We start from the raw sequence: 24,855 nt of genomic DNA, 5'->3' as shown, positions 1-24,855 counted from the left end.
ATGTACAAATGCGCTTTACACAATTGATGTGTGTATGGATTGGGATAACAGTTGTATGATCCCCTAATAAAATGTTAAAAAAAAAAGAAGTCAGGAAAAAAAATATATATATATAAATCTTTTTAGGTTTTCCAAAGTTCACCTTATGCCACCTCATTTTTACATAAGATTACCATTAGAAACTGTTCTTGTTAACCAAAGAAAACTTGAAGATTTCTACTTGAAAAAAATAATTAATCATTTTATTGGGAGCTCTAACAGATATAATAACAATCCATAATTCAGTTAGATCAAGCACAATTTTACAATTGCTACCACCATCAATTTTAAAACCATTTCTTTCTTCTTGAACTCTTTGATATCAGCTCCCCTTTATCCCATCCCAGCCCCACATCCCTCAGGTACCCTTTAATATTATATTATAAATTTGCCATATCTTACACCATCCAATGTATCCATTCCCCTCGAATGGGCATATGCAGTCATCATTGCTATCAGCTCCCTCTCTTCCCTCTCCCATCTCTTCCCTACCCTCAGGGAATCATTACTCCCATTCTTGTTTCTGAAGGGTTATCTATCTTGGCTTCATGCATCAAATGCTCTTTATACAAATGAACACATGCAGATCTAACAAGATTAATGAGGTGAAACAAAGACTATATAGTAAGGAGAGGAAATATTAAAGAACTAGAGGATAGTTATGTGTTTCCTCAATGCTACCCTGCTCCCTAGATCCATCATCCCTTCTGTGTGGCCCTCCTGTGAGGGACTGTTCAATTATCTTATAGATGGGTTTGGGGTCTCCACTTTGTCCATGCTCCTTCACATCAATTTGATCGCTTATTTTTGAACTTCAGATACCTATCCCCATTGACACCTCATGATCACACAGGCTGGTGCAAGATATGGCAAATATATAATATAATAATAAAGGGTCCACAAGGCCCCATCCAGCTGTGTTCTCGGGACACACTTTTGTCCACACTGCTTCCTTCATGTAGGACACACAGCTCTCTCCTGGTCCCCAAGGCACCAGATCACATAAAAAAAGACCCTTAAATCCCATTCATCTTGCAAAGCCCACAACACCTTCCAAAACGCTATCTAGACGACCTTGCCTACATACAGTACTCACTCTACTGAAGCACCCTTGTCCACATTGTGAATCTAAATCACACTTCAACAGAGCTGCTGGCACGCACATCAAATAGACTGGAGGTAGCTTACTGTCATGGGATCTTCTCTTAGCCTCAATTTCCTCGGCTATAACAATGGCTAACACAGGAGTCCATGAACCTTTCCTCATAGAGATGTTGTAGGGATTCCATGAGGTGGTTCATGCAAAGTGTCTGGTACAGAATAAACACTGAAGCAAAGATTAGTGATTTCCGTTGTCAACCAGTATCTTCTAGATTACTGTTCACACTTTGAGTGCAGCCAGGTTCTAGCTCTTGAAGGTGGAGACTACATCTGACAGATAGGTAACAAAATCCATCTTTACACAAATTATGACTAAAGGACCCAGTACTCCCAAATAAATGAAGGGGGAAGCTGCAGAAGAACCACAAAACTAGTCCAGGGACTAGGAAGCACAGGATCTGCAGCACGCTGTTACCAAACACGCCACTATGGCCAGGTGTTACTTAGTAGGTTGTAATCATTTGAATGGTAGACCAGGAGTACTTCACTCCAAGCCAGTCACCAGATACCTTGCCATTGAGTTGGTTTCAATTCATAGTGACCCTACTGAAAAGAGTAGAACTTCTCCTTTGGGTATCCAAGACTGTTAATCATTATGAGAGCACGATTTTTCTCCCAGGGAGCAAAATGATGGGTTTGAACTGTTGACCTTGCAGCTCAACATTTAACTCATTGTATCACCTGGGCTCCTTTCTTTCCAGAAAGTACCTAAACTTATCTCAAACCAAAAGAGTCATTGCCATCAAGTCTATTCTGATGACCCTGTAAGACAGAGTAGAAATTGCCCCTGTGGATTTCCAAGACTGTAACGCTTTACAGGAGCAGAAAGAGTAAAAAAGCCATCTTTCTCCCACAGAGCAGCTGGTGGTTGTGTGCAATTAATTGGCTGACATGTGACATAGTTTGACACTTCAACAGTGAACAAACTAACAGTGGGCTGCTGATTCATGAGAAGGGGAGCTATCATAGCAGGTTCTCAAGAGTAAGTTCTTTTATAAAAGTGCTTGTCAAGTCAACTGTCTGTGAGGGCTCCCTGGGTGCTGTTCTTCCAAATATTGCACGAGGAACTGTTCCTTGGTCCACAACTCAGACAGACAAGAGCTGAATTTAGCCATTGTGTGTCACTAAGCAATGTTACACAAAGCAGAGCGTGAGCAAAGGTTTCCTTGAGCACACTAGTGCTTTGTCATTGGGTCTCATGACCAGCCTAAGGAAGTCTTTGTAAACTCACAAACAAGAATGGCTTGAAACCATTCATGCAAGCATACTATTTCATTTCTAGAACTCTGAGCAATTCAAAGTTTTAGTTTTTCCTCCTTTTAAGCATTAAAAGTGAGAAACAGCTCATTTACGGGCCCTACCAGTAACTTAGATTATGATGGAATTTCAATGGGAGTGGATGATTTCATTTGAAAATATTTACCGAGTGCTTACATGTCACGCATTTCTAGTTAGAGGATAGAGCAGCAAATAAGCCAAAAATATTTGTCCTTCTGAGTTTGAATTTTAATGGGACAGTTTGTGTATGGCGGGGTTGGGGGAAGCCCTAGTAAAGAAACGAACAAGTGATTAAATAACATGGAGAATTGTACTGTGATAAAAAACAAAACTGGAATAGGAAGATAAAAAGCCAGTGGGCTGGGGTTGGGATTCTACCAGTGGGGTTCCAGAAATGCTCCTTTGAAGAAAGAGCATCGAAGGAAAGGAAACTTAGACGCCAGGATGTATGTCAGTAAGGGACTTTCCAAGCAAAGCTACAAAAACACCATTATCTGGAATAACCCTGAAGCAGGCACACATGTCTTAATTGATTTTATTAAGAAAACAAACAAAAAGCAAACCCCTGGATTGGAGTCCTCATTCTTTGCCCTTAACCAACTGACTACCTTTCAGGAAGATTACAACCTTAGCCTCTTGAGCCTCTTTTTCTTTCTTCCTCTCTAAAATATCACGTACTTCACAAAGTTATTGCCAGGAATACATACAGGGACGTCTAAGTATGCCCTTCATAACTGTAGGGGGCTATGTATCAGCAAGCGTGAACTCGAGGGTCTGTGAATAGCTTAGAGAACGTTTCACACTACAACTGTGGACAAATTAACAGCCCAACTTTCCGCGTCTGTACAATGAGAATAATGGTACCCATTCTCGCAGGGTGTTGTGGGGCTCAACGAGAGCATCCCCGTAAACTGAGATGGACACAGAAAACCCTCCAGCGCTCCGCAGACCTTTGCTGAAGACTGAACAAGAAATCCGTTTAAACACTGCTATACGGTCCATTTTGACACACAGCGACCCTACGGAGTAGAAGAGCTCCCTAAGAGTCCCCAGGTTGTAATTCTTCACAGGAGCAAATAACCTCATGCTTTTCCTTCAGAGCGGCTCCTGCGTTCGCACAGCTAACCTGCGCTTAGGACTGCATTATTGCAGTTTCCCCTCTTGCAACGCTGTTGTGACACTTCTTATAATCAACCACTGTTGATTTTACCATACGCATGTCCCTCTTTAAAGGGGCCTGAAATTGAGTTTAGAGCAAACGGCTCTTCCCGGTAGGCTGAGAACACACGTGTAGGTTACCTTCTTCTCAAACCAAACACCGCTCAGAGAAGCGATGCCACTGACGTGCTACGTCATCACGCACTGCGCATGGGCAGAGGAGGTGGCGTGCTCACGCCCGGGCCTACGTGGCAGCCCGGCCCCCGCGCGGTCTTCAGCGCTCTCCAGCGCTCTCGGTGGAGTCCCGGGGAGGGCTCGGTGAGTGGAGGCGGGTGGCCCGCTGTGGGGTGGCAGTGCAGCGCCAGCGAGGGGACGTGTGGGGTTAGGGTTGGAGTGTTCAGGGAAGTTTCTCAGGGTCGTTCTAAACTGCAGGTCGGAGGGCTGATGACTCCGGCACAGATTCTCCTGGATTTCGGTTCAAAGTGCAGACTTTACCTGGGGGTTTGGTCTGAAGCTTTGATGGCAGGGAGGACAGGGGGCAAAGCTAACACCAACTCCCTTCCCCGGGTTGTCCGGGTTGCCCGGACGCAGGGGAGGGTACTTCCGAGTAATGGGAACCCGAGAGGAAGGCCTCGGCCGATTGGCTGGAAGCGACCTTTGCTGAAAGCATATGTAAATAGACCGGAGGCGGCAAGCCTGGGTGGTTGCTGTCCTCGGTGCTGAATAAATGCATCTGCCAGCACGGAAAACTAATAGGAGACGCACTCACCAAACTCACCCAATAAAAACCCACCCCCAGTTCCGATTCACTGGGCCCCACATAGAGTTTCCGAGGCTGCAAATCTTCACCAGCACAGACAGGGGCTGATGGGTTTGAATCGCCAATCTTGCTGTTAGCAATTCAATGTCTTCTCACCGGAGACAGTCATGTTTGGTCTTATACAATTTAGGAAACCTAATGCATCATTCCAAGAAGGAACGCCATCCTGATGACTTCCTCCCTTAGGGCAGTCTCCGGCGTTTGCACCTGGACTCGGAGCCTTTGAACCTGTGTGCTAGACTTCCATTTGTTTACCCAGTTGGGAGTCCTCAGCCAAGGTGATCTTGCTCAAGATAGAGCTGGCAGCAAAAGTTGCATTTCCTAAACTTCCAGGTGAAAGTACTGAATAGCTAAAGCCAAGTGGAGGGACTAATTGTGTTCCCCCTACCCTGACACATGAAAAAGACTTCTCTGTTTGCAAGAGAGATGGTAGAACTGGGCAGTCTTCCAATAAAGGAAAGACCACAAGTTTCCAGTTGGTTCTCATACTTGTTTGCCTTTCTGTGTCTGTGTGTGTGCACATGCATAAGGATTGGTTTTCCTGTGTTGAATTTTACGAGTGGATTTTTTTCTTTCTGTTGATTCAATAAAGTGTTTACTAGTCTTAGTACCAGCTGCTTATTTGTTTTGAATTCTGATTGAGGTTACCGTGTGGAAAAGAGGGTGAGATATGAAATATGATGAATTTACCTAATTCATAGTATTCTGGAATGCATCTGGCATACAAAGAGCTATATATCTTGAGAATAAAAATGTTCTTAAATGCATTCTTTAATTGTGGACATGATTACATCTTAAGTTTTATTTTCTCTTCAGAGAAAACCAGTGAGTTGAGGTACGAAAACTAGCAGATGTTGCAAAGCTGAGAACACATGGTGGAAGTAACTTTAAATGTTTTTATTATTTAGCAGAAAGCTTATAACTCTTGATTAAAGATGACCTCCCTTTTTGCACGAGAGATTCGCCTGTCTAAAAGGCATGAAGAAATGTAAGTTTTTGGATTTCTCTCCCCAAGATAATCTAATCATATAAATGGTATTGGCTTTATGAATGAAATTTTGTGTACACAAGATTTAAACCTCAGAATATTTTTGTCTTCCGACATTTATGTGGATATATTTTGGCATAAGGGAATGCTAGTGTCTCTTGAAAAATAGCAGAGATTAACAGTTGCTACTTGAGCAGTGCTGACCCTGTTCCCCAATGGAAAACCCACTCTACTCCCACTTCCAATTTTCTGTTTGAACCAGGCCTTGCAATTTTTGTAGCCCACCCTGCACTTCGTTTTAATAACCTGTCCTTGCTGCTGCTGCCCGTGTCATCTGTTGTTTTGCTTTTTAAAAATTAATTACAGGCCCTCTTCCTTGGCCTTCTACGATGTCACCTTACGAACATGAGTGTTCAAAGACCTCGGGTTTTAGTTCTACCCTCAAAAATAACGCAATTTGACATGGTGCCTCTTGAGAGCCTTCACAAGTGTGTGAGAAGTGATTATTCCCTTAACATGTACTACTTGGCTTATTTTAATCACATGACATTTTTTTATTCATCATTTCAGAGGATGCTTGTAGAAAAAGCTTTTGAATACTGAGAAACTTTAAAAGTATTTGACACATAACAAATTGTTTGACAATAACCTCTAACTTTTTACCTCTTTCTTCAATTACTGTTTCACCTTGTGGTGAGTCTGCGCACATACAAGCCGCCTCTCACTCACAGCCAACCATCATCATTCTCTTGGAAAAAGAGAAAAAATATTTTTATTGCTTCTTCAAACATATGGAAGTTTAGCACAATTCTAAATGTGTAACATGAGATTCAGGGGTACTGAAGTGTTAAGCAGAAGGTTTCGTATAGCAAGTTGTATGAATGTATATGTGTGGGGAGGTATATATAAGTATGTGTACAAAGGGATATGTATTACAGCTTACATTTTCACCAAAAGTTAAGGCATGTCTTTAACACCCTGAAATCATCTCAAAAGCCCAGAGAGGCCAAAAAAACAAAAACAAAAAACAGAGGCATGGACTTATAATGAATATGCTTTCAAAAAAGTTAGGTCACAAGTAAGGAGCAATTAAGTTATTCTTTTAAAGAGGCAAGCAATAAAATGTTTGTGTTTTGTTAACTTTGTTCAATCTTTACTCCCCCCCCCCCAGAGTATCACAAAGATTAGCATTACTTCAACAAATGGAGAATAAATGTGGAGAACAAAACACAGGAAAGGCATCTCAGCTTCAATCAATGGAGACCGCTTATAAAAGGAACATTAGTCTTCTAAATGTAAGTTTCCACAAGTCTAGTGCAGAGATTTTCTCAACTGTCCAAAAATAATGAATCTCACAATTTTGACATGTCATTTTCTTGTTCTGAGTAATAAAGAAAGTTAATGAAACTATCAATTTTTTCAGGCCCAGCTTAGTTGGATGCATAGCACCTAGACTGTCATTAGCCCAAGTGAAAACCGCTAATGCCTGCATAGGCCAAAGGTGTTCACTAGACCAGAAAAATCAACGACTATAGAAGGAATTTCAGCGTCAACCTGTGCCAGAGCGTTGGTGATGAAATGGACTGTGCGTAGGGCGGTAAACTGCATAGTCAGCTGTTCGAAACCACCAGCTGCTCTGCAAGAGAAGGGCATGGCTTTCTACTCCCATACAGGTTCCAGTCTCGGAAACCCACAGGAGCCAGTTCTCCCCTTGTCCTATAGGGTCGCCATGAGTCAGAATTGACTCGATGGCAGTGGGTCTCAACTTTGGCTTCTGTAAGAAGTTAAAGAAACAGAGGGAATGAAGCTTTCCATCCGCTCCTTTTATTTACTGAGCACTCTCAAGAGACCATAAAGTTACCATAATGGATTTTAGATTCAACTCTAAACTATTTAGCATCATAAAAATGCAGACCTTTTTTTGGTATTGGCCTATAGGGGCCACAGTCAACACACAGAATTCCAATATAAGGGAATATCTCTCAAATCCCTTTTGAAAGTGATGGAGGAGGTGGTCAGATGTATGACTGTGGGGCTTCCCCATTTGGCCAATGTGCCCATTTGGAGTAAAATCATATGTGTAACATTTTTGGCTGCTTGCTGTACTTTGCTTCCAGAATTGTATGGCTTCATCCATAATTAAAACCCTAAAGTTTCCCTCCATTCAAGCTTCCAAGAGATCCGATGACTAAAACATTTGGTAGTAAGACTATCTTATTGAAGTTATAAAGCGGTGTTTGCAGTTTTTATTGTTAAATATTTTCATCGATAGGCATAATATAGTGATCTTCTCTCCTCACTGAAGAATAAAGGGAGAGGAAAATTCTGTTATCTTCTCAGCTTCTGGCAGTTTGATCCACAGTGATTTAAGGCACAGCCATAGTGCTACAAAGCATTCTATATTGCCATATGTCTTCCTTGCCCAGTGGTGTTTGCAGTATTTATTTTTAAATGGAAATACGTAGGATAATTTGGAATTTGCCACAGAAAGTCAGAAAAACTAAATTAGGAAGCTTGATTGCTAGCTATCTATAGCCAGAGACACTTGGTTTTCAAGGGTCTTCCTTTTAATGAGCAAGTATTTAATGGATGCCGAGAAGACCCTGAGTTTGGAATTAGTGCTGGGCAGAAAGTAGGGCCAACAGATTAAGTATAAACCAGCGTTCTTTATATCAAAGACCTTACAGGCTTCGATGATGACTCAAGATGGTCACACACGTAATATGAGACCTTATATGGCCAAGAGTTAAATGATACAGAATTTTTGTGAGCCAAAATATTCAAAGAAGCCTTGGAAAGGAGGCAAGACTGTAGCTGTATTCGAAAGCAAGCAGGTATTCCACTGCGTTCTTTGAAGACGTACAAGACCAAAGGAATGAGGCCTTGTTAACATCCGTGAGAAGGCGTTAACTGACCTGGAAATCCACAGAAACAAGGGTACCAAGCTGAGCAGCTGAGCCGTGGGCTGTAGAAATATTATAGTACTGAAAGCATTGAAACAAAAGAACTGTGTGATATGAGAAATTTAGCAACGGTTCAAGAGTTGAGAAATCGCTGTCATATCTAGACAAGTTTCATGAGAAACAAGCTTGGTGTAGAAACTTTTCCTGACGTACCCTTTGACTTCTTCGTAATAGTATATCAGCAATATATTCTCATTGTAAACAAAATCGGCAGGGTAAAGGTGATTATATAACACATCTATTACATATCATCCCACCCATCTAAAAGTATTTTATTTTTCCTTTTTTAATAAATGTTTATTGAGCATCTACCACATTCCTGGCAAAGTGCTTGTTTTAAGGGATGAAAACTCTTCCTGATCTTGTAAACTTAATTTTATTCTATGTTCTTCAAATTACTCTATATACATTTTTTTAATTGTACTTTTTCAAAGTACAATTCAGAATAGATTCAGTGGCAATTAACAGGGGCCTTGACAACCCTGTGGTGCGTGGACTCCAGATGAGTCAGCAGCGCCCAGGAAGGTCATTTGGAATGTCAAATCCTTAGGGTTTGGTTGTGGGATTTTAAGTTGGTAGACTTTGAAAAGCACCTAGATTGCCTGAGTTTCCTAATCTAAAGGGTAGATTCGATTCTGATGGTAAACATTGGATTAGATTAGATGCTCATCTAAAGCCTGCCCACACATACTTTTTGTAAGCCGTAAGACCTTTCCCCAAACTAAAATGAATTGGAGCGCTGGTGACACAGTGGCCACACATTGAACTGCTTACCAAACCGTCAGCAGCTCGAAACCACCAGACGTTCCGAGGGACAGAGAGGAGGTTTTCTACTCAGGTAGCGTTACAGTCTCAGACACCTTCAGGGGCAGGTCTACCCTGTCCCATGGGATCACTGTGAGTCAGACGAGGCAATACTGTTCATGTTCCATGCGAAGAAACGGCTAAGTCACATCTAGCATGTGTGCTTGAGGAGTGCAGAGTGCACTTTAGTGGGTCTCATGAAGGCTTGGATTCATTCTCTTTGAAGACAGTAACACAGTAAGAATGACCTTACCACCCCATCACTGTCTATTAGTTTACCTTATTTAGGAATTTGAACAATGTAATAAACATGAAAAAGAAATGAGAGACGAGACTAGCATTTTCCAATGATACGATTCCATAACTTGGTAAAACCAGTTGTTTTAAAACTAGTATAGGATGAAAGAGTGTAAAGAAAACCAAAATCCGTACAACCGCACCAATATACAGCACTGACGTTATCAAGGATGTCATTGTGCTTGGATCCACAATCAGCGCTCCAGGAAGCAGCAGTCAAGAGATCCAACAGTGCATTGCACTGGACAGATGAGCTGCACAAGACCTCCTTAATGTGTGGAAGAGCAAGGGTGTCACCAAGGTGTGCCTGACCCCCGCAAGCCATGTATGTTCAATTGCCTCACAGGCATGTGATGGGGGACAATAAATAAGGAAAACTGAAGAAGAGTTGAAAGTACCGTGGCCTGCCAGAAACAAACTAATCTGTCTTGGAAGTGACATAGTCAGCACACTCTTTAAAAGCCAGGATGATAAGACTTCATCTCACACACTTGGGACAGAAAAGGCCAGTCTCTGGAAACGGACTTGATGTAGTAAAAGAGAAGAAAAAACTCAACAAGTGGCTTGACGTAGTGGCTGCAACAAGGGGCTCAAACGTAACAATTTCGAGGGTGGAGTCACAATAAGCAGTGTTTCATTCTGTTGTGCATAAGGGTCACTAGGAGTTGTAACCGACATGGTGGCGCCGGACAGCAACATATTTTAAGTGGAGTAAAAGTAATGGATAAAAATGCAAAAAACCATGAGCAATCTTATGTATATAGCCCTGGAATATAAGAAATGACATATTAGCAATAAAATTATAAAATTCTTGAGAATGTATTTAGCAAGGGATATGCATACATATGTAAACCATTTTCATGGGCGGTTTCAAAGAAAGCTTAAACAGATATTAGGTCACCTCCCATTATGGAGATTTATTCTGGAAGTTAAAAGTTTACATCAAATGAAGACCAGACAGCAATAAGAATACAGTCCTTTTGTCTGCAGTGCCTCTTTTAAGCCATGCTGGCAGGTTGTCTCCCCAATTCTTGGCCTCTCAATCACAAGGTTCCTTGGCCTCTGCCCTGCTCTAGCAAGTGTTAAAAAAAACTCCTTTAGCAGTGCTAAATGCCTAAGGGGAAGCCCACTCTAAGTCAGACTCTTCCCAGAAGCACGGACCTCAGCTTTATTTGTCCTCAGTGCTATGGTCTCTGCTGCCTCTACCACTTTAGGGTCTTGCAGGCTAGTGACTCTTTCTTTCTTTCTTTTTTGACTCTTCTTTCTTGATGGCTGTGTTAGGCAGGATTCTCTAGAGCAGCCATTCTCAACCTTCCTCATGCCGTGACCCTTTTGTACAGTTCCTCATGTGGTGGTGACCCCCCAACCATAAAATTGTTTTTGTTGCTACTTCGTAACTGTAATTTTGCTACTACTATGAATCGGGCGACCCCCATGAAAGGGTTGTTTGACCCCCAAAGAGTTTGCGACCCACAGGTTGAATATTGCTGCTCTAGAGAAACAAAACCAGGACACTTATGATCACATATGTATATAAATATATGAGGATAGGTTTATACTGCGAGAAAGAATATAACTGCTAATTAGTCCACACAGTAGTACCAAGGGCTCAGTGCAGCTCACTTTTGTGGAACAGTTAATATACTGAAAGTCCTTCAACTCAGGGAGGGGGCTTTAGTACAAGGTCAAGGAAGCAGACAGCAGAGTCTTCCCTCAGGCAAAACAGGTAATGTTTGCCCGCAGGGTGGGGCAGCAACAGTCAGCAGTACGGGAGCTTATGGAAGCAGGCTTGGGTGGAATTTTGAACTCACGCAATGCAAGGCGGCAGGATTCACCAGCCTCAAGCTCACTGACGTATGCACCAACAGTATGGCAAAGCTGGTCTCAAAAAATCCTCAAGCTCTAGCAACACAATCCACAGGTTGGCTTGGCCCACAGCTAGTGTAGCACACAGGCTGAGGCAGAGAACTAGTTAAAGTTGCAGCATACTGGTCCAATCACCAGAGAGTAAGAGAGATGGGGGCGGGCCTTGCAGAGCCATTTATCTGTTTGCCCTCCAATCAAACTGTGACCTGATTAATTTCCTCCGACATGTTCCTGTTGGCCATGTTGGCACAATAAACCTAACTATCACAATGGTCATGGGATTTCTCTTTCTGTTTCTGAGATGGGTCATTTTTATACCCACTGGAATGGCCAATCCACGAGTTTGCATCCTCTGTAGCAGCGGTTCTCAACCTGTGTTTCACGACCCCTTTGGGGGGTCAAATGACCCTTTCACAGGGGTCGTCTGATTCATAACAGTAGCAAAATTACAGTTATGAAGTAGCAACGAAAATAATTTTATGGTTGGGGGGTCACCACCACATGAGAAACTGTATTAAAGGGTCACAGCATTAGGAAGGTTAAGAACCACTGCTCTATAGTATACCATGTTTACACGGTCTTGCCAAATCATCTAATGAGAGTTACGACGATTCATACCAATTACGTTTTCTTCACTACAGTGAAGATGCGCCTGACTCAAGCCATGGTATTTTCAATCGCCTCATGTGCACGTGGAAGTTGGACAGCGTTTAGCAGGGAAGGATGAAGAAGAATCTGTTGCTTAGATTTGGGGTGCTGAGAAGAACGTTGAAAGTACCATGGACTGCTAAGAGAGCAAACTGATTTTGTCTCGAAGTGTGACCAGAGTGCTCCTTCGAGGCACAGATGACGAGACTTGGTCTTACTTTGAAGAGATTGGATATTTTCATTATGACTGAGACTATTATTTTTCTGAAATCTGTTTTCTCATACTTAATGTAGCTGGACCAAAACACCAACGAAATTTACATAGAATGCAATACACTCTCTCTATGGAAGAGACTACCCCCAACCAGCTCACGACATGACAACCTAGGCGTGCGTGAACCTGACACAGGGCCGCGGCAGCGGCTCCAGGGCGGCCGTGGATGTTAGCTGGTGCAGGGCTGGGCAGTGTTTCCTTCTGCGGCCCGGAGGTCCCTGTAAGCCAGAACTAACCGACGGAGCTGATGAAACAGCGAGAAGGGCTGTGTGTATTATGACTGGTGAGAACACAGCAGGGCACAACAATTTTGTTCTGGCCATTTCAAATCATGAAGAACCGTGGCTTTTTGAAGCATGGCCTGCCTTGTCCTTGGAATATAAGTAAAAGGAAGCTTATCTGCCTTCGAAACCAAAACATAATTGGTAAGGCTCCGAAGAGGAAAGGAGCGTTTTCTTTCAGGGCATATTTCTAGGATGCACAGTGTCATCCCTCTCAGGTTTCGGTGCGCTCAGCTAGTACGAACACCATCTTGTGAGGCAAACGGACAAGCTCTCGGCTGACAGAGGGCTAGAGGTCAGAGATAAAACACGTGCACTAAAGAGTGGCCTTCGGGAGCAGCGGGCAGGGGAGCAGGGAGGCTGCGTCTTATTCCTTCTCCTTTCATTGCTAACTGGCTGCCTGAAAAGAGATTTCCCCTCAATTATTGAATTATATTTACATATAGAGTACCTAGGAAAAGGCAAGATAAATACATGATTCTTTTCCTTTATTTCCTTTTCAGAAGACTAGGCTGGTCCCTCGTGCACAGTGGTTCTCAACCACGACCCTGTCCTACAGTTCCTCGTGTGGTGGTGACCCCCAACCATAAAATTATGTTTGTTGCTACTTTATAACTGTCATTTTGCTACTGTTATGAATCAGGCAACCCCTGTGAAAGGGTTGTTCAACTCCTAAAGGGATTGCGACCCACAGGTTGAGAACCGCTGCTCTAGCATCTGCGCAGGTTGAGTATCTGGGATTTGAAATGTCTCGATTCACTGCAGGTTTCACCCTTCTGGCTGCTGAGATTGTCCCCTTTTTGCCAAGTGAGATCCTCTTCGAGACGGCTCCTGAATGTCTTGGACGAGATCCTAACAGCCTCGGGTAGTCTGTTTTCTTGCTAGCACATTTAGATGGTCGCAGCTAGTCGTGTGCATTCACTGCCCAGACCTGAAATGACCCATCGCGTCAAAGATCCCTGGCTCCTTTCAGCAGTGTAGACTGGGCCGTATTGTTGCTGTTTAAAGAGAACACGTCAAGAGTGCGCACAAGTTTTTCCGATTTAAATTCAGGATAGCGAGGGTTTTTTATTTTTATTTTTTAACGATTGCAAGTTTCTTACCTTAGAACCCCCGATCTTGTAGCTCTGTCTTCTTTGCCTCACACCAGCAGCCTCAGTTGTCAATGAATTTCCCATCCCCAGTAGAGCGCATGATCTACTTTATCCTGTGATCCAGCTAGCACTTACACCAACATGACTATTGAACTTCCTTTTCATTATGATACTTTCTTTTCTTGAATATCATCTTTTTTTTAATGAATCATTTTATTGGGGGGGGCCTCTTACAGCTCATATAACAATCCATACATCAATTGTGTCAAGCATATTTACACATATGTTACCATCATTTTCTAAACATTTACTTTCTATTTGAGCCCTTGGTATCAGCTCATTTTTTTCCTCCCTCACCCTCCCATCCTTGTGACCCCCTTGATAAATTATTGTTTTCATATCTTACACCATCTGCTGCCTCCCTTCACCCACATTTCTGTTGTTCTTCCTCCTGGGTGGGGGGGCGGTGATCTATGTTAATCACTGTGATTGGTTTTTCTCCTTTTCCCCCTTCCCCTCCCATCTTTCTCCTACCCTCATGGTATGCTACTCCCATTATTGTCCCTGAAAAGTTTGTCTATTCTAGTTCCGTGTGTCGAGAGCTCTTATCTGTACCAGCGAACATGCTCTGGTCTAGCTGGATTTATAAGGTAGAACTAGGGTCATGATGGGGGTGGGGTGGGGAGAGAACATTAAAGAAGTAGAGGAAAGTTGTATGTTTCATCGGTGCTATACTGCACCCTGACTGACTCATCCCTTCCTTGTGACCTTTGTGTGAGGAGATGTCCAATTGTCTACAGATGGGCTTTGGGTCCATTAAGATGCTTTTTTACAATTCTTTCGTCCTTAGGCTTTTCAGCTAAATCCCTGTGTGCTCTGTGGGGGTATGCCACCAACTCAGCTCATTTGTCGAATCCTGTTTTTGATTGGGGGGATTGCTTTGTTTGTTCTACATGAAGATTAAAGAGTCCAGTGACAGATCTGTCAGGGAGTCTAATTTCTCTTTCCGATTTCCCCCCTTTTTCTCTACCTGTTGTAGTGGACTTGATGGCAGAGCGTTTGGTTTTTAAGTCTTTGATTCATACTCAGGAAATCCATACCTTAATATTTACGTGTTCTCGAAATTTTAAGTGCCCAATACTTGCCATGCACTTCAGTAGATAGTCTAGTGCACAAAGGTTGAATGGGACATAATTCTTATCTTCTACAGTTTATGATCAAAGGAAAGGTTTGTGTATGGTATTAGGATATAGCTTCAAGGGCAAGTTGCAGGCAAGCTAAGGAATTTAGACATCATCCTCTAATAACTTAATCACTACTATTGAATCAATTCTGACAGGGTAGAACTGCCCCTTTAAGTTTCTGAGACTGTCAATCTTTAAGGAGCAGAAAGTTGCCTCTTTCTTCCAAGGAGCAATTAGTGGGTTTGAACCACCAACCTTGTAGGCTAACACAGAACCCACTACATACCAGGGCACCTTCTGTCATGTTGTTGTTGTTGTTAGGGACCAGAGTCAGTTCTGACTCAAAGCCACCTACGTACCAGGGAATGAAACCCTGCCTGCCCTGCGCCGCCCTGGCAGTCATTATGTTTGAGCCTCTTGTGGCAGCCACCAAGGCCGTCCATCTGGTCAGGGGTCTGCCTCTTTCTCACTGTCCTTCTGTACCAAGCTGATGTCCTTTTGAGAGACTGGTCTGTCCTCATGATAAGTTCAAAGTACACGAGACAAAGTCTCCCATCCTGGCTTCCGAGGAGCGTTCCTGCTGCCCTTCATCTCAGACACAGGTCAGTTCTTCTGGCAATCCGTGACAGGACTGTCAATATTCTTCACCAGAACCGGAATTCAAATGCACGGAGGCTTGTTTTGATCCACGGAAGGCATCCTGAAAATGGAGACGGGCTTCTTCAGTAAGTCTCCTGTTAGCTGCTGCTCAAAGTAGAATAAGATGTAGTCTGCGTTTCGCTCGTCTGAGTCTGAGTAACGCTCTGTGAGTGCTGGTTGAAGGGATGGACGGACGAAGGAAGGCACTGCATTAGGAATGGAGACCTTGGGGAGCGCACATGGTTGAAATAAGTGAAAGGTTGCTTTAAACCCAGGCAGCGGCACCTCAGCAAACAGACCTCTCCATCCCCATATACACACAGGTGGCCGAGGGTCAAACCGACGCAGCCACCACCCAGGACGGCAGCGTTGGAAAGAGCATGGAAAGGGTGGAAGAGACAGCTTGAGGAAACGATCACACGGAGCTCTGAAATTCAAAATGGCAGGCGCTGGAAAGAATCAGCTAACGAGGATTCAACCTAGCTATCTGGATGAATGCAATCCGCACCACCAGGAACACCATTACATAAAGAGGGTTGTTTAGCCAGGCCGAGCAACAAGGACTGTGAGGGCAAGTTAGCCATCCCTCCGCCGCAGTAGTTAGTTGGAGAAGATAAGAGAGGCCACCTTGGAGGGATAAAGGTAAAAGCATGGGGACGGATGACACAATTTTAAGAGAGCCCACAGGGAGTGAAAAGAGGAGCTAGCTATGGGGAAGTAGGAGTCAGAATCAAAAATATATACATTAAAAATCGAAGAAAGTGAGTTATCACTTCAGCTCAGGAAGTTCCTAGGAGGGGTGATAATCCCCTGTGGGAGGCTGCTGAGATGCCGATCACCTTTCCAACTTCGGCCTGCTATGCGCTGCCACACGGCCCCTTCTTCGCTTCGCTCTGTGTTTACAAATCTGCTCTTCTACCCAGGGAGACAAGTTCTGTTTTCAGCGTGTGATGCTGGACCCCACACCTGCCCCTTACTTCCTTATTGTTCTTACCACAGTGAGATTGTGGGTGCTTCTGTTTGTGTTCTGGGTTTGATTTGTAAAGGTTTCAAGAAAAATGATACCGAGTCTTTTCCCTAGGACTTTGTAAAAGCTCAGTGTAGTCACAGAACAGTTTGGCTTCTGTATCTTTTTGGCATCGGCCTCAGACGCCCTTTGGCGTGAGACTTCACTGCACACACTTCTGATACAGGGCAGCCACGCGAATCGATGGGCTTCTTATCCCCAAATCGATGTTTTCCCCCCTTCAAGTCACCTCCTTCCAGACAGCAGGTGCATTCATGGTTGTGCAACTTTGGGGAGTCCCTTTAGGGAATTTCCTGTTTTTCCCTTTTACATTTCACACCCCTTCCTTGCTCCTGCCGCTACCATCTGCTCTCTCTTTTCTCCTCTTCAGCATTGGCTTCTTCACACCCCACTCCCACGCCCCTCTCCATCTCCCTCCGTCTGTCCAACAAGCCTTGTACTCAGACTGCTCCAGTGCTCGTACACGGAGCAGAGAACTTTCTCTTTCCTAGCAACTCCCTGGGCTCAAGGGAGCCAAAAAAATAAATGTATGTCGCCTCTGACAAAGGTCTCTGTGAACTCGACAAGCAGGATCAATAGACACAACATAGGTGATTTGTGTCAGGGTGGGGGGTGAAACAAGGCACCAATGTTTCAGAAATAGCTTGCCAGACCCCTACATTATGGGGCATGCACTTACTGCATTCCCAGGGGTGAAATCTTTACCAGGGTATGGATTACCACCTTTAGCCACCAGGCAGTAGGGGTGAGGGCTGGGGTGGGGGAGTTAATGACCATAAGAGAAAATACATATGTCTAAAGTTTAACTGCAAATGAAAGCACGGGGCTGGCTGCCCTTGAATGTCATCGGCTGAACGATGTACTTACTACCTAGCAATATTTGCTGTTGAAATGACCTTAGGCATCGACTTCTGAAACTCTTGATCAGGCTGCCTCAAACTACGGCCCGCGGGCCACATGCTGCCCGCTGAGGACATTTATCTGGCCCGCTGGGTGTTTTTGCCCCATTTTGTTTTTTACTTCAAAATATGATATGTGCATAGGAATTTGTTCACAGTTTTTTTAAAAACTATAGTCTGGCCCTCCAATGGGTCTGAGGGACAGTGAACTGGCCCCGTTTAAAAAGTTTGAGGACCCCTGCTCTACGTGGCATAGCAGAAAGGTCCTTCCTTGTCAAAGACCGAGGTCCCTCCTTGAATTTCTTTTGGGGAGATGTGCAGAAGTAGGATGTTTGAGATAGAACTTTTGAATGACTGTAATTGACATGCCATTGAGATCGTCTGGGGAGACCAGAACTCTTCACTCTTCAAGTGAGTACTGGGTGGGTCTGAGTATCTGGCTTCTCAATCGTTGGATATTTGCCTAGTGTGTCCCTCCATCCCTTTTACCCCCTCTACTGTAGGTGGTGGCACAGTTATGTTAATGCTCTGAGCAGTTTTCGAGGAAATTCTTTTTGCGAGAATGACTGGCCTTTAGTAGCTATTTAAAGTGAAGAGACACAACGTGGAAGTGCCACTACTCCCGTCTGTTTTAAAATAAGCCCTGCACTTTCCACTTAGAACCCGGGGTGACCGACCAAGGCTCAGCTTTCCTCCCCCAGTTCCCACTCTAAGTCCAGAGAGAGAGAAGCTTGGGGTGTCGGTTGTATATGTCTCTGTACACACACTTGCGTTTCTGTTACAGGAGATAGAAGCAGCAGAAAGGTCTCTGCAGACCAGGAATCATCCATTTCCCCCACCTGAGGTGGCTTCTCTTGAGGTGAGAATCTCCGCAGCTGTAAACGGAGCCGTCTGTCCTGTCCACAGCCCCTTCTTAATGAAACCAGGGTTACGTGTAGTTCTGGCCCTGGGAGCAAAATCCACTGGACACATGTGTATTTTTCCAGATTTCTTTGTCCTCTGGGCTAGGATGTGTCTGATCGACCTTCTATCGCCAGAGTGCCATTCAGAGTGGGTCCCTGATAACTATTTTGGTTTGCCTGTCTTTTTTTTTTACCCCTTTGATAACAGTGCTGGGTCTCCTCACCTGGTCACCTGGAAGGCAGCCACAGCAGACACTTGGCACTAAATCCTGAGGTGACAGTGCTCCTAACCACAGTGCTTGTCCTGGCGGCAGTTTGGTCCCTTCACCAAACACTCCCCAAAGCCACAGAAACGCCGTGATCATGCAGTACAGTGTGGCGTTTGCCTGTTTTCTCTTGCTCCGCTCAAGAACAGATTGGGAAGATGCTTGGCAAAAGTAAACCATATTTGGTATATGAATATGTTAGTGATGAATTCAAACTTACTACATGTGACATAGTTTGCTTAATCTCTTTAATGATCTTCCCGCATACAGTTTTGCTCTCTGCCTAAGCCAGGACATGAAGACCCAAAATTGAAGGCTGAGAATTTGCCTCTCAATTGTGCGGATCTAGGGTAATAAAGAAAGGATTGGGAGAAACTTTGGTACATGCCCTTTGTGCGGCATCTAGGGTAATAAAGAAAGGATTGGGAGAAACTTTGGTACATGCCCTTCTCTTTGTTAAATTCTCCAATCCCAACACTGGCGTGAACAGGGCCCTACACAAGGGGTTAATCCAACCTGGAATGGCTGAGAATCTCTCAACCTTGGGTTTCAGCCAGTATTTTTCCTAGCTAGCCTTGCGAGGCAGGCTGACCTGGATTTTAAGCCTGTTGAGCCATTTCTCAGATCATATGCACACACATGTAGCATCGCTCACCGTTTTCCACCTTCCAAACCTCGTCCTTTTCTAATGCCCATCATGAATAAGTATGCATTCCTGCTGCATTCTAATTCCTTGGCCGAATTTCCCAGAAGGAGGAGGGTGACAGTGATCATCTGATGCAAAATGCCCTGGGAGGTTGGGCCACTTTGGTTCTGTTTGGCCTCTTCCGGGGAGCAACTGAAGAAGCCAGGAGAGCCCCTCTACAGGGTGGTGTGGCATACGCTTCTGTAGCCTACAAATTCCTAGAGTCCAATAACACAGCATCACAATTTTCAAACTGTTCACATCAAAAATGGTTAGGTGATACTGACACAGTGAACTTGGTGGGAAGCGGAGCTCTACGGGGCGCCTGGTCTTTCCCCGTCTCACAAGCCTTCCGCTTTCTAAAGACTGCAGCTTCCCACTCTTCTAGCAAACACATACTCGAGTATAAGCCGACCCGAATATCAACGGAGGCACCTAATTTTACCACAAAAACCATCAAAAATGTGCTGAACCCCCCGGCTTATACTTGGGTGTATTTACAGTATTTGGATTTTCCGTCCTGGCAAGTTTCTGCCTTACACAGGTCTTGCCATATCATTTCCTTATCACACAGCAAAAGTGGGGAGCAATCATGATCCGTCATACCGGGAGTTTTCTGAAAGACGGACCAGACCCCTCATCTTCATAGCCTTGCCCGCATGAGCAGTGGGCCAGTGCAGCGGGGTCAAAACCAGCGGCATGAGCTAGACCGTTCCCTGACTGCACCCCGGGTGAGACCTTTTGATGTTCAATTCTGAAACCCGCTCATGTTTCATGACTGCATTATAATAATTGCAGTAGAGGTCATCCTTCGGTGTAGGATTTGGAACACTCAACAAAGACATGTAATTATGTCTAGCCACAAGTGCTACTCCTGGCATTGACCACAGGTTGGCCACAAGAGGGCGTGTAAAATCACAATAAAATCCCCAAACTTGTCACTCTGCCAGTTTCTGGTTTGACTGAGAAATTTGAAAATTTACACTAGTAAGTAGCCATGTTTTTTCTAAAATTAACAAAGTGTTCTGTAGAGGAAGTGCATTCTCCATATATCTGCGTGCCTGTGTGTGTGTGTGTGTGCATGCGTGTGTACATGCACATGCACACTTAGTGAATAAACATTTAAACTGCTATGAAGAACCAAGCTCAATTCCTTGCTATATATATATATATTTTTTTTAACTTTGTTTCCCCCCCTCCCCCAGGCTCGTTACTGGGCATCCGTGGAAGAATATATTCCCAAATGGAAGCAGGTTCTTTTAGGAAAAGCACCACATCCCATTGGTGTTGAAAATCAAAATGAAGCATAAAATACCGTTCAAAAAAAAATACAGCGATAATTTGTTCACACTGCTACTTCAAGAAAGCCATTTAGGAAGGCTTAACATAAAAGAAGATGGAGGTTATTTCAGAAACGATGGGAATTGAACACTGACATAGCGGTCTGGGACGTCCAGAGTGACGAACGGAAACAAGGGGATCAACTAGGAAGCGCCGAGTCATCCCGAGAGGCTGGCCGCTCTTTCACGAGCCCCAGTCCAGCTGCTAACCCAGGGGACCGTGGGGAACTGCCACTGGAAGGTGTGCCGTTTTAGTGCATCGGTCAATGGAGTGTCACGTGTGTTGACTGAAAATTCACTTACATTCTCACCTGCACTGAATACTGGCTGTCACTTCTGATGTCAACTCGTCTGGAACCTTTACTTTCCAATGACTTCATTATGGGGGAAAAGGGTGGGATCACGATGGGTGTTTGCTTTTATAGTTCCTTTTACTAAATGAAAAGATAGCGGCCTTTGGCTGTTTAGTCTAAAAAGAATACTTTTCTGGAAAGAAAGCTGAGAGGATGTTGTTCGTCATCGATAACGGAGTCTCTACAAGTTGTAGAGACAAAAAGGGCCGAGCTGATGTGTGTATGGATTAGGATAACAGTTGTATGAGCCCCTAATAAAATGTTAAAACAAACAAACAAACAAAAATAAATTAAATTGATTGAAATTTAAAAAAAAAAAAAAAAGGACCGAGCATTTCATAATGCCCAGCTACAGGAGGGCTCAGGCCTGAGCAAGGATTTGATTTGATTTTAAGCACAGATAGCGGTGAGAGCTGGACGTGATTCCTAGATTTTAATTTGGTTTTTAAGGATTGCCAACCCTATCGTGCCCCTCCCATCTTTTCATCTCTCAACTTGCAGCCCCCTCTTACGTCAGGAGGAAGATGAAGCTCTCTGCTCCCATAAAGGTGGATAGCCTGCGAGTCCATCTACAGGTTGATCTGAGGCAGAAACGTGGGAAATGAAGGGAAACGAGCAAGACCTCTGGTAGAAAGAAGTGACACAGCGGTGCAACAATGGACGGCACGTAAGGAGCGATGCGAGCCTGGTGCGGGCCGGGCTGTGCTTTGTTCTGCTGGCCGGAGGGTCGATGTGCGTGAGCACGCACTCCACAGCACCTGACCACTACAGCTTGAGTCCGCACCAACTCGGCGGCAATGGTGCTGTTAATACTACACACATTTTATGATATGCACACAGAATACACCCAGGAGACAGCGTCAGAACAGTCACCGGAAAATGGAATTAAAAGATGAATGGGATTTTCCCACAAACGTTTGGAAGCCCCGTTAACAAAGGGGGTCTGTGCTATAGACTTTAAATTCCCACCTGGGTGGGGTTAGTAAATGAAGACAGCAGGGCAAACTCCTTTTAAAAAGCCCAAACCATCACCTCCCTTGAAAGGTCCATTGTGCTAAGTTCCTTTAAACTGCCATCTTGAGAGTACCCTGTGGAGTGGGTGCTGGGGTGGAGTGGGTGCTGGGGTGGGTAACAATAACGTTGTTTTCATGATACATGCTGGCAGATTAGCACACTTCTCTGCAGTGTTAACAGTTGTAATTAAGGCGTAAACAGCACAGGGTGTCAGTCCGATGACAATTTCATCTATAGTGTCACAATACAAAATGTCACCAAATATTAGAGCTGTTAGATAACTATGAAAAGTACCAGCTGAAAGGCCTGGTAAGAAAAGAAGACAGAGAGAGGAAGACAGGCGGAAGCTGGCGGCGATAGCAAGCCGCGTCTTGCCTCTCAGGAGTGTGTGTCTGGGCGGGGAATTGATAGATTGCTGGGTTGTTTGGTTTGCGTTGTTTTTGTTTGGCTTTTCACCACATTACGGTTTAATTCATAGTCCTCCAGTTGATTTAGCGGGAGAATGCAGATCTCTCCACCGCCCCCCCTCCTGCCCCGTAGCAGCTTTGAATTGGTAAACAGATTTAGATGAAGTAGAAAGGAACATGAGGAAGTTATTATGTTTTGTTTTTAACATCCAGTCTTTCCCAGCATATGCACATAAGAAGGTGAATGAAGCCTGTGAAACTTCCTTCTCTTTACTCAAGGAGAGGAGGGGGAAAAAAATAAAATAAAAAAGGCTAAACATTTGTTGAGATGGTAAAATATTGTGTCAAGCAAGTAGGCATATTCCAAAATTAAATTTTGGTTGATACGTGAACGTCCTCAAATATTTGAGCACACACTTCCTCTGAGATCTGTGAATTAAATCACCAGCAGGTCAGATTAAAATACAAAATGAGTGGCAACCTCTCCATCTCAGAAAAGGTTGGGCTGGGCTTGCTTTCCCCTCCCCACCCAGCCATTTGGCTGACTAGCTCAAAAGAAGAGCCTGCGTTCCCTACCCCAGAGGTCACAGGCTAGGGCAGGAGAGGGGTGTTTGCACACTCCAGTGGTCCCACTTTCCCATTTCGAGTTCATAGTCAAAGACTCCCGAGATGACTCGTGCCTGGCCCCTTCCGATCTTTTCTCTCTCGTCCTTGTGTGGAACAGATTGCACCATGTGGTGTAGGGTTCCTTTTTAAATAATGTTTTTTCTTCCCCATAGGGACACCTGGATACCCCAATTAAGGATCGTCTATCCCTCATGGTGACTTAGCTCCAACAGAGGAATTTTCAAACATTGCTTTCCGTGCACGAGAGAGAAATCCATTTTATAACCTCTCTTTTTATATACAATTAGTAGAACCCAGACAGCACCAAACTCTGCCATCGAGGTGATTCTGACTCACAGTGACCCTATAGGCAGGGCAGAACTGCCCCATGGATTTCTAAGGCTGTAACTCTTTACTGGAGTAGAAAGCCTCATCTGTCCCCCATGGAGCCCCTGGTGGTTTTGAACTGCTGACCATGCAATTAGCAGCCCAACTAGTGACCACAATGCCACCAGAGCTCCTTGACTGTACCTCCAGGGCTCTAGAAATCAGACATGGAGAAAGAAATGTCATCATCTACTCAGGTTTCCTGATAATTCTGTGTCTTTATCACATACAACGTGGTACCTACTGTTCTTTAAGAGAATTATGAATTTGTTTTTGTTTTGAATGATGGTATTTTCAAAATAATGGTTGTGCCAAGAACCGGTTTCCCAAGCCTGTCTTTCTTTCCCTGCTGCAAATGCTTAGATATATAAAGCCCACTTTCTGCTGAAAGACTTCTGGTATATGAAATTATAAAATGTTGAAGATCAGAAAGAGCTGCCGCTTTTCTCCCAACCTCCAAACATAGATCTAAGGAAAAATGCATAAAACTCGGGAAAACCAACTTTTGGCCTTCCTTGTCTGCGAGATTCGGTATGAAGAGCTAAAACCCAAACCCGCTACCATTGAGGCAGTTCTGACTCCAGCAAACCTGCAGGATGGGGAGTCGTGCCCCTGTGGGCTTCAGAGTCTGTAGATCTTTACCGGAATGTCTTTATCTAGAAGAGTTGGTGGTTTCAAACTGCGGTCCATGTGGCTAGTAACCCAGAGAGTGACCACTATGCCACCAGGGCTCTTCTCTAAATGACAGGGAAATCAAACGTAGGCAGTTTTTCTCTGCCTTAAGCATAAGGTCTTAATTTGTCAGTTTAAAGGCTTATGGATAATAATCTTTAACTGGCTTTTACAACAGTGGCTACTCTGCCTCATTCCCCCTTATAAAATAACAAATAGTACAGTAAGTAAGAAGCCAGGCTTATAGACAACTTATTACATTTGCACTTTAATGTTAATATAAATTTGCATTTCCTTTGAAATGATTGATCCAGTTCCCCCTCTTCAATCCCTACTCTAAAAAATTTCTTCATCACCGGTACCTTCGCTTGTTGCGCAGGCAGCTCTTAAGTCCCTGAAAAGACTTCAAGCCTTTTCTTGCAGGAAGTCAGGCTGACTAAGAAGCACGTGCACCTGTTCCAACTTACCCACACATGTGACTGAAAAGACACACCTAGGAGCAGATCGCATGTGGCTCTAACAACAACAACAACAAATGAATATGTGGATATATTGCTCTTTCAATAAAAAAATTTTTTCATGATATTTGGAGGCACCCCAGGCAGGGTGTGAGAAAGAAAAACCAAGGTTTGCAACCACTGTTCTAGACAAGAGAGAGGTGAGAAGTTTCCACCAGAAGGTAGGTTTTAAGATGTAAAATGTAATGCATAAGACCATAAATGGAGCTCTTCTACAAAACACCTTTCCTTTTCCTTCACTGGTCTATTAATTTGCCTTTTTCGGACTCACTCACTCTCTTACTC

At 44.0% G+C, this 24,855-nt stretch overlaps 1 protein-coding gene across 6 annotated transcripts; it reads left to right on the top strand.

Annotated features, from left to right (window-relative positions):
• The first annotated feature begins 3,921 nt into the window (after nt 1-3,921).
• CUNH3orf14 (chromosome unknown C3orf14 homolog) lies at nt 3,922-21,241 on the top strand. Of its 6 annotated transcripts, none has more exons than XM_045290096.1 (5): nt 3,922-3,954; nt 5,365-5,444; nt 6,616-6,739; nt 18,205-18,279; nt 18,531-20,385. In XM_045290096.1, the coding sequence occupies exons 2-5, from the start codon at nt 5,392-5,394 to the stop codon at nt 18,681-18,683; spliced, it is 405 nt and encodes a 134-aa protein (XP_045146031.1). In that variant the 5' UTR covers nt 3,922-3,954; nt 5,365-5,391; the 3' UTR covers nt 18,684-20,385. The 6 variants fall into 6 exon arrangements, with proteins under 6 accessions (XP_045146031.1, XP_045146035.1, XP_045146033.1 ...); XM_045290100.1 differs by having other exon boundaries at nt 3,938-3,954; nt 5,368-5,444; XM_045290098.1 differs by lacking the exon at nt 3,922-3,954 and adding an exon at nt 4,656-4,734.
• The last annotated feature ends 3,614 nt before the right edge of the window (nt 21,242-24,855 follow it).

The sequence above is a fragment of the Echinops telfairi genome, unplaced genomic scaffold (assembly GCF_000313985.2).
Source record: "Echinops telfairi isolate 266 unplaced genomic scaffold, ASM31398v2 ScPeMD7_31;HRSCAF=116, whole genome shotgun sequence".
In the NCBI taxonomy this organism is placed as follows: domain Eukaryota; kingdom Metazoa; phylum Chordata; class Mammalia; order Afrosoricida; family Tenrecidae; genus Echinops; species Echinops telfairi.
Note: the sequence above shows the minus strand (reverse complement) of the source record. Positions and strands in the feature narration are given on the sequence as shown.

Bases quoted from the DNA above. Each gene is read 5' to 3' on its own strand.
- CUNH3orf14 (XM_045290096.1), top strand. From the start codon at position 5,392: ATGACCTCCCTTTTTGCACGAGAGATTCGCCTGTCTAAAAGGCATGAA. The intron at 5,445-6,615 runs GTAAGTTTTTGG...CCCCCCCCCCAG, and splicing joins TCTAAAAGGCATGAAGAAAT to AGTATCACAAAGATTAGCAT. The intron at 6,740-18,204 runs GTAAGTTTCCAC...TTTCTGTTACAG, and splicing joins GGAACATTAGTCTTCTAAAT to GAGATAGAAGCAGCAGAAAG.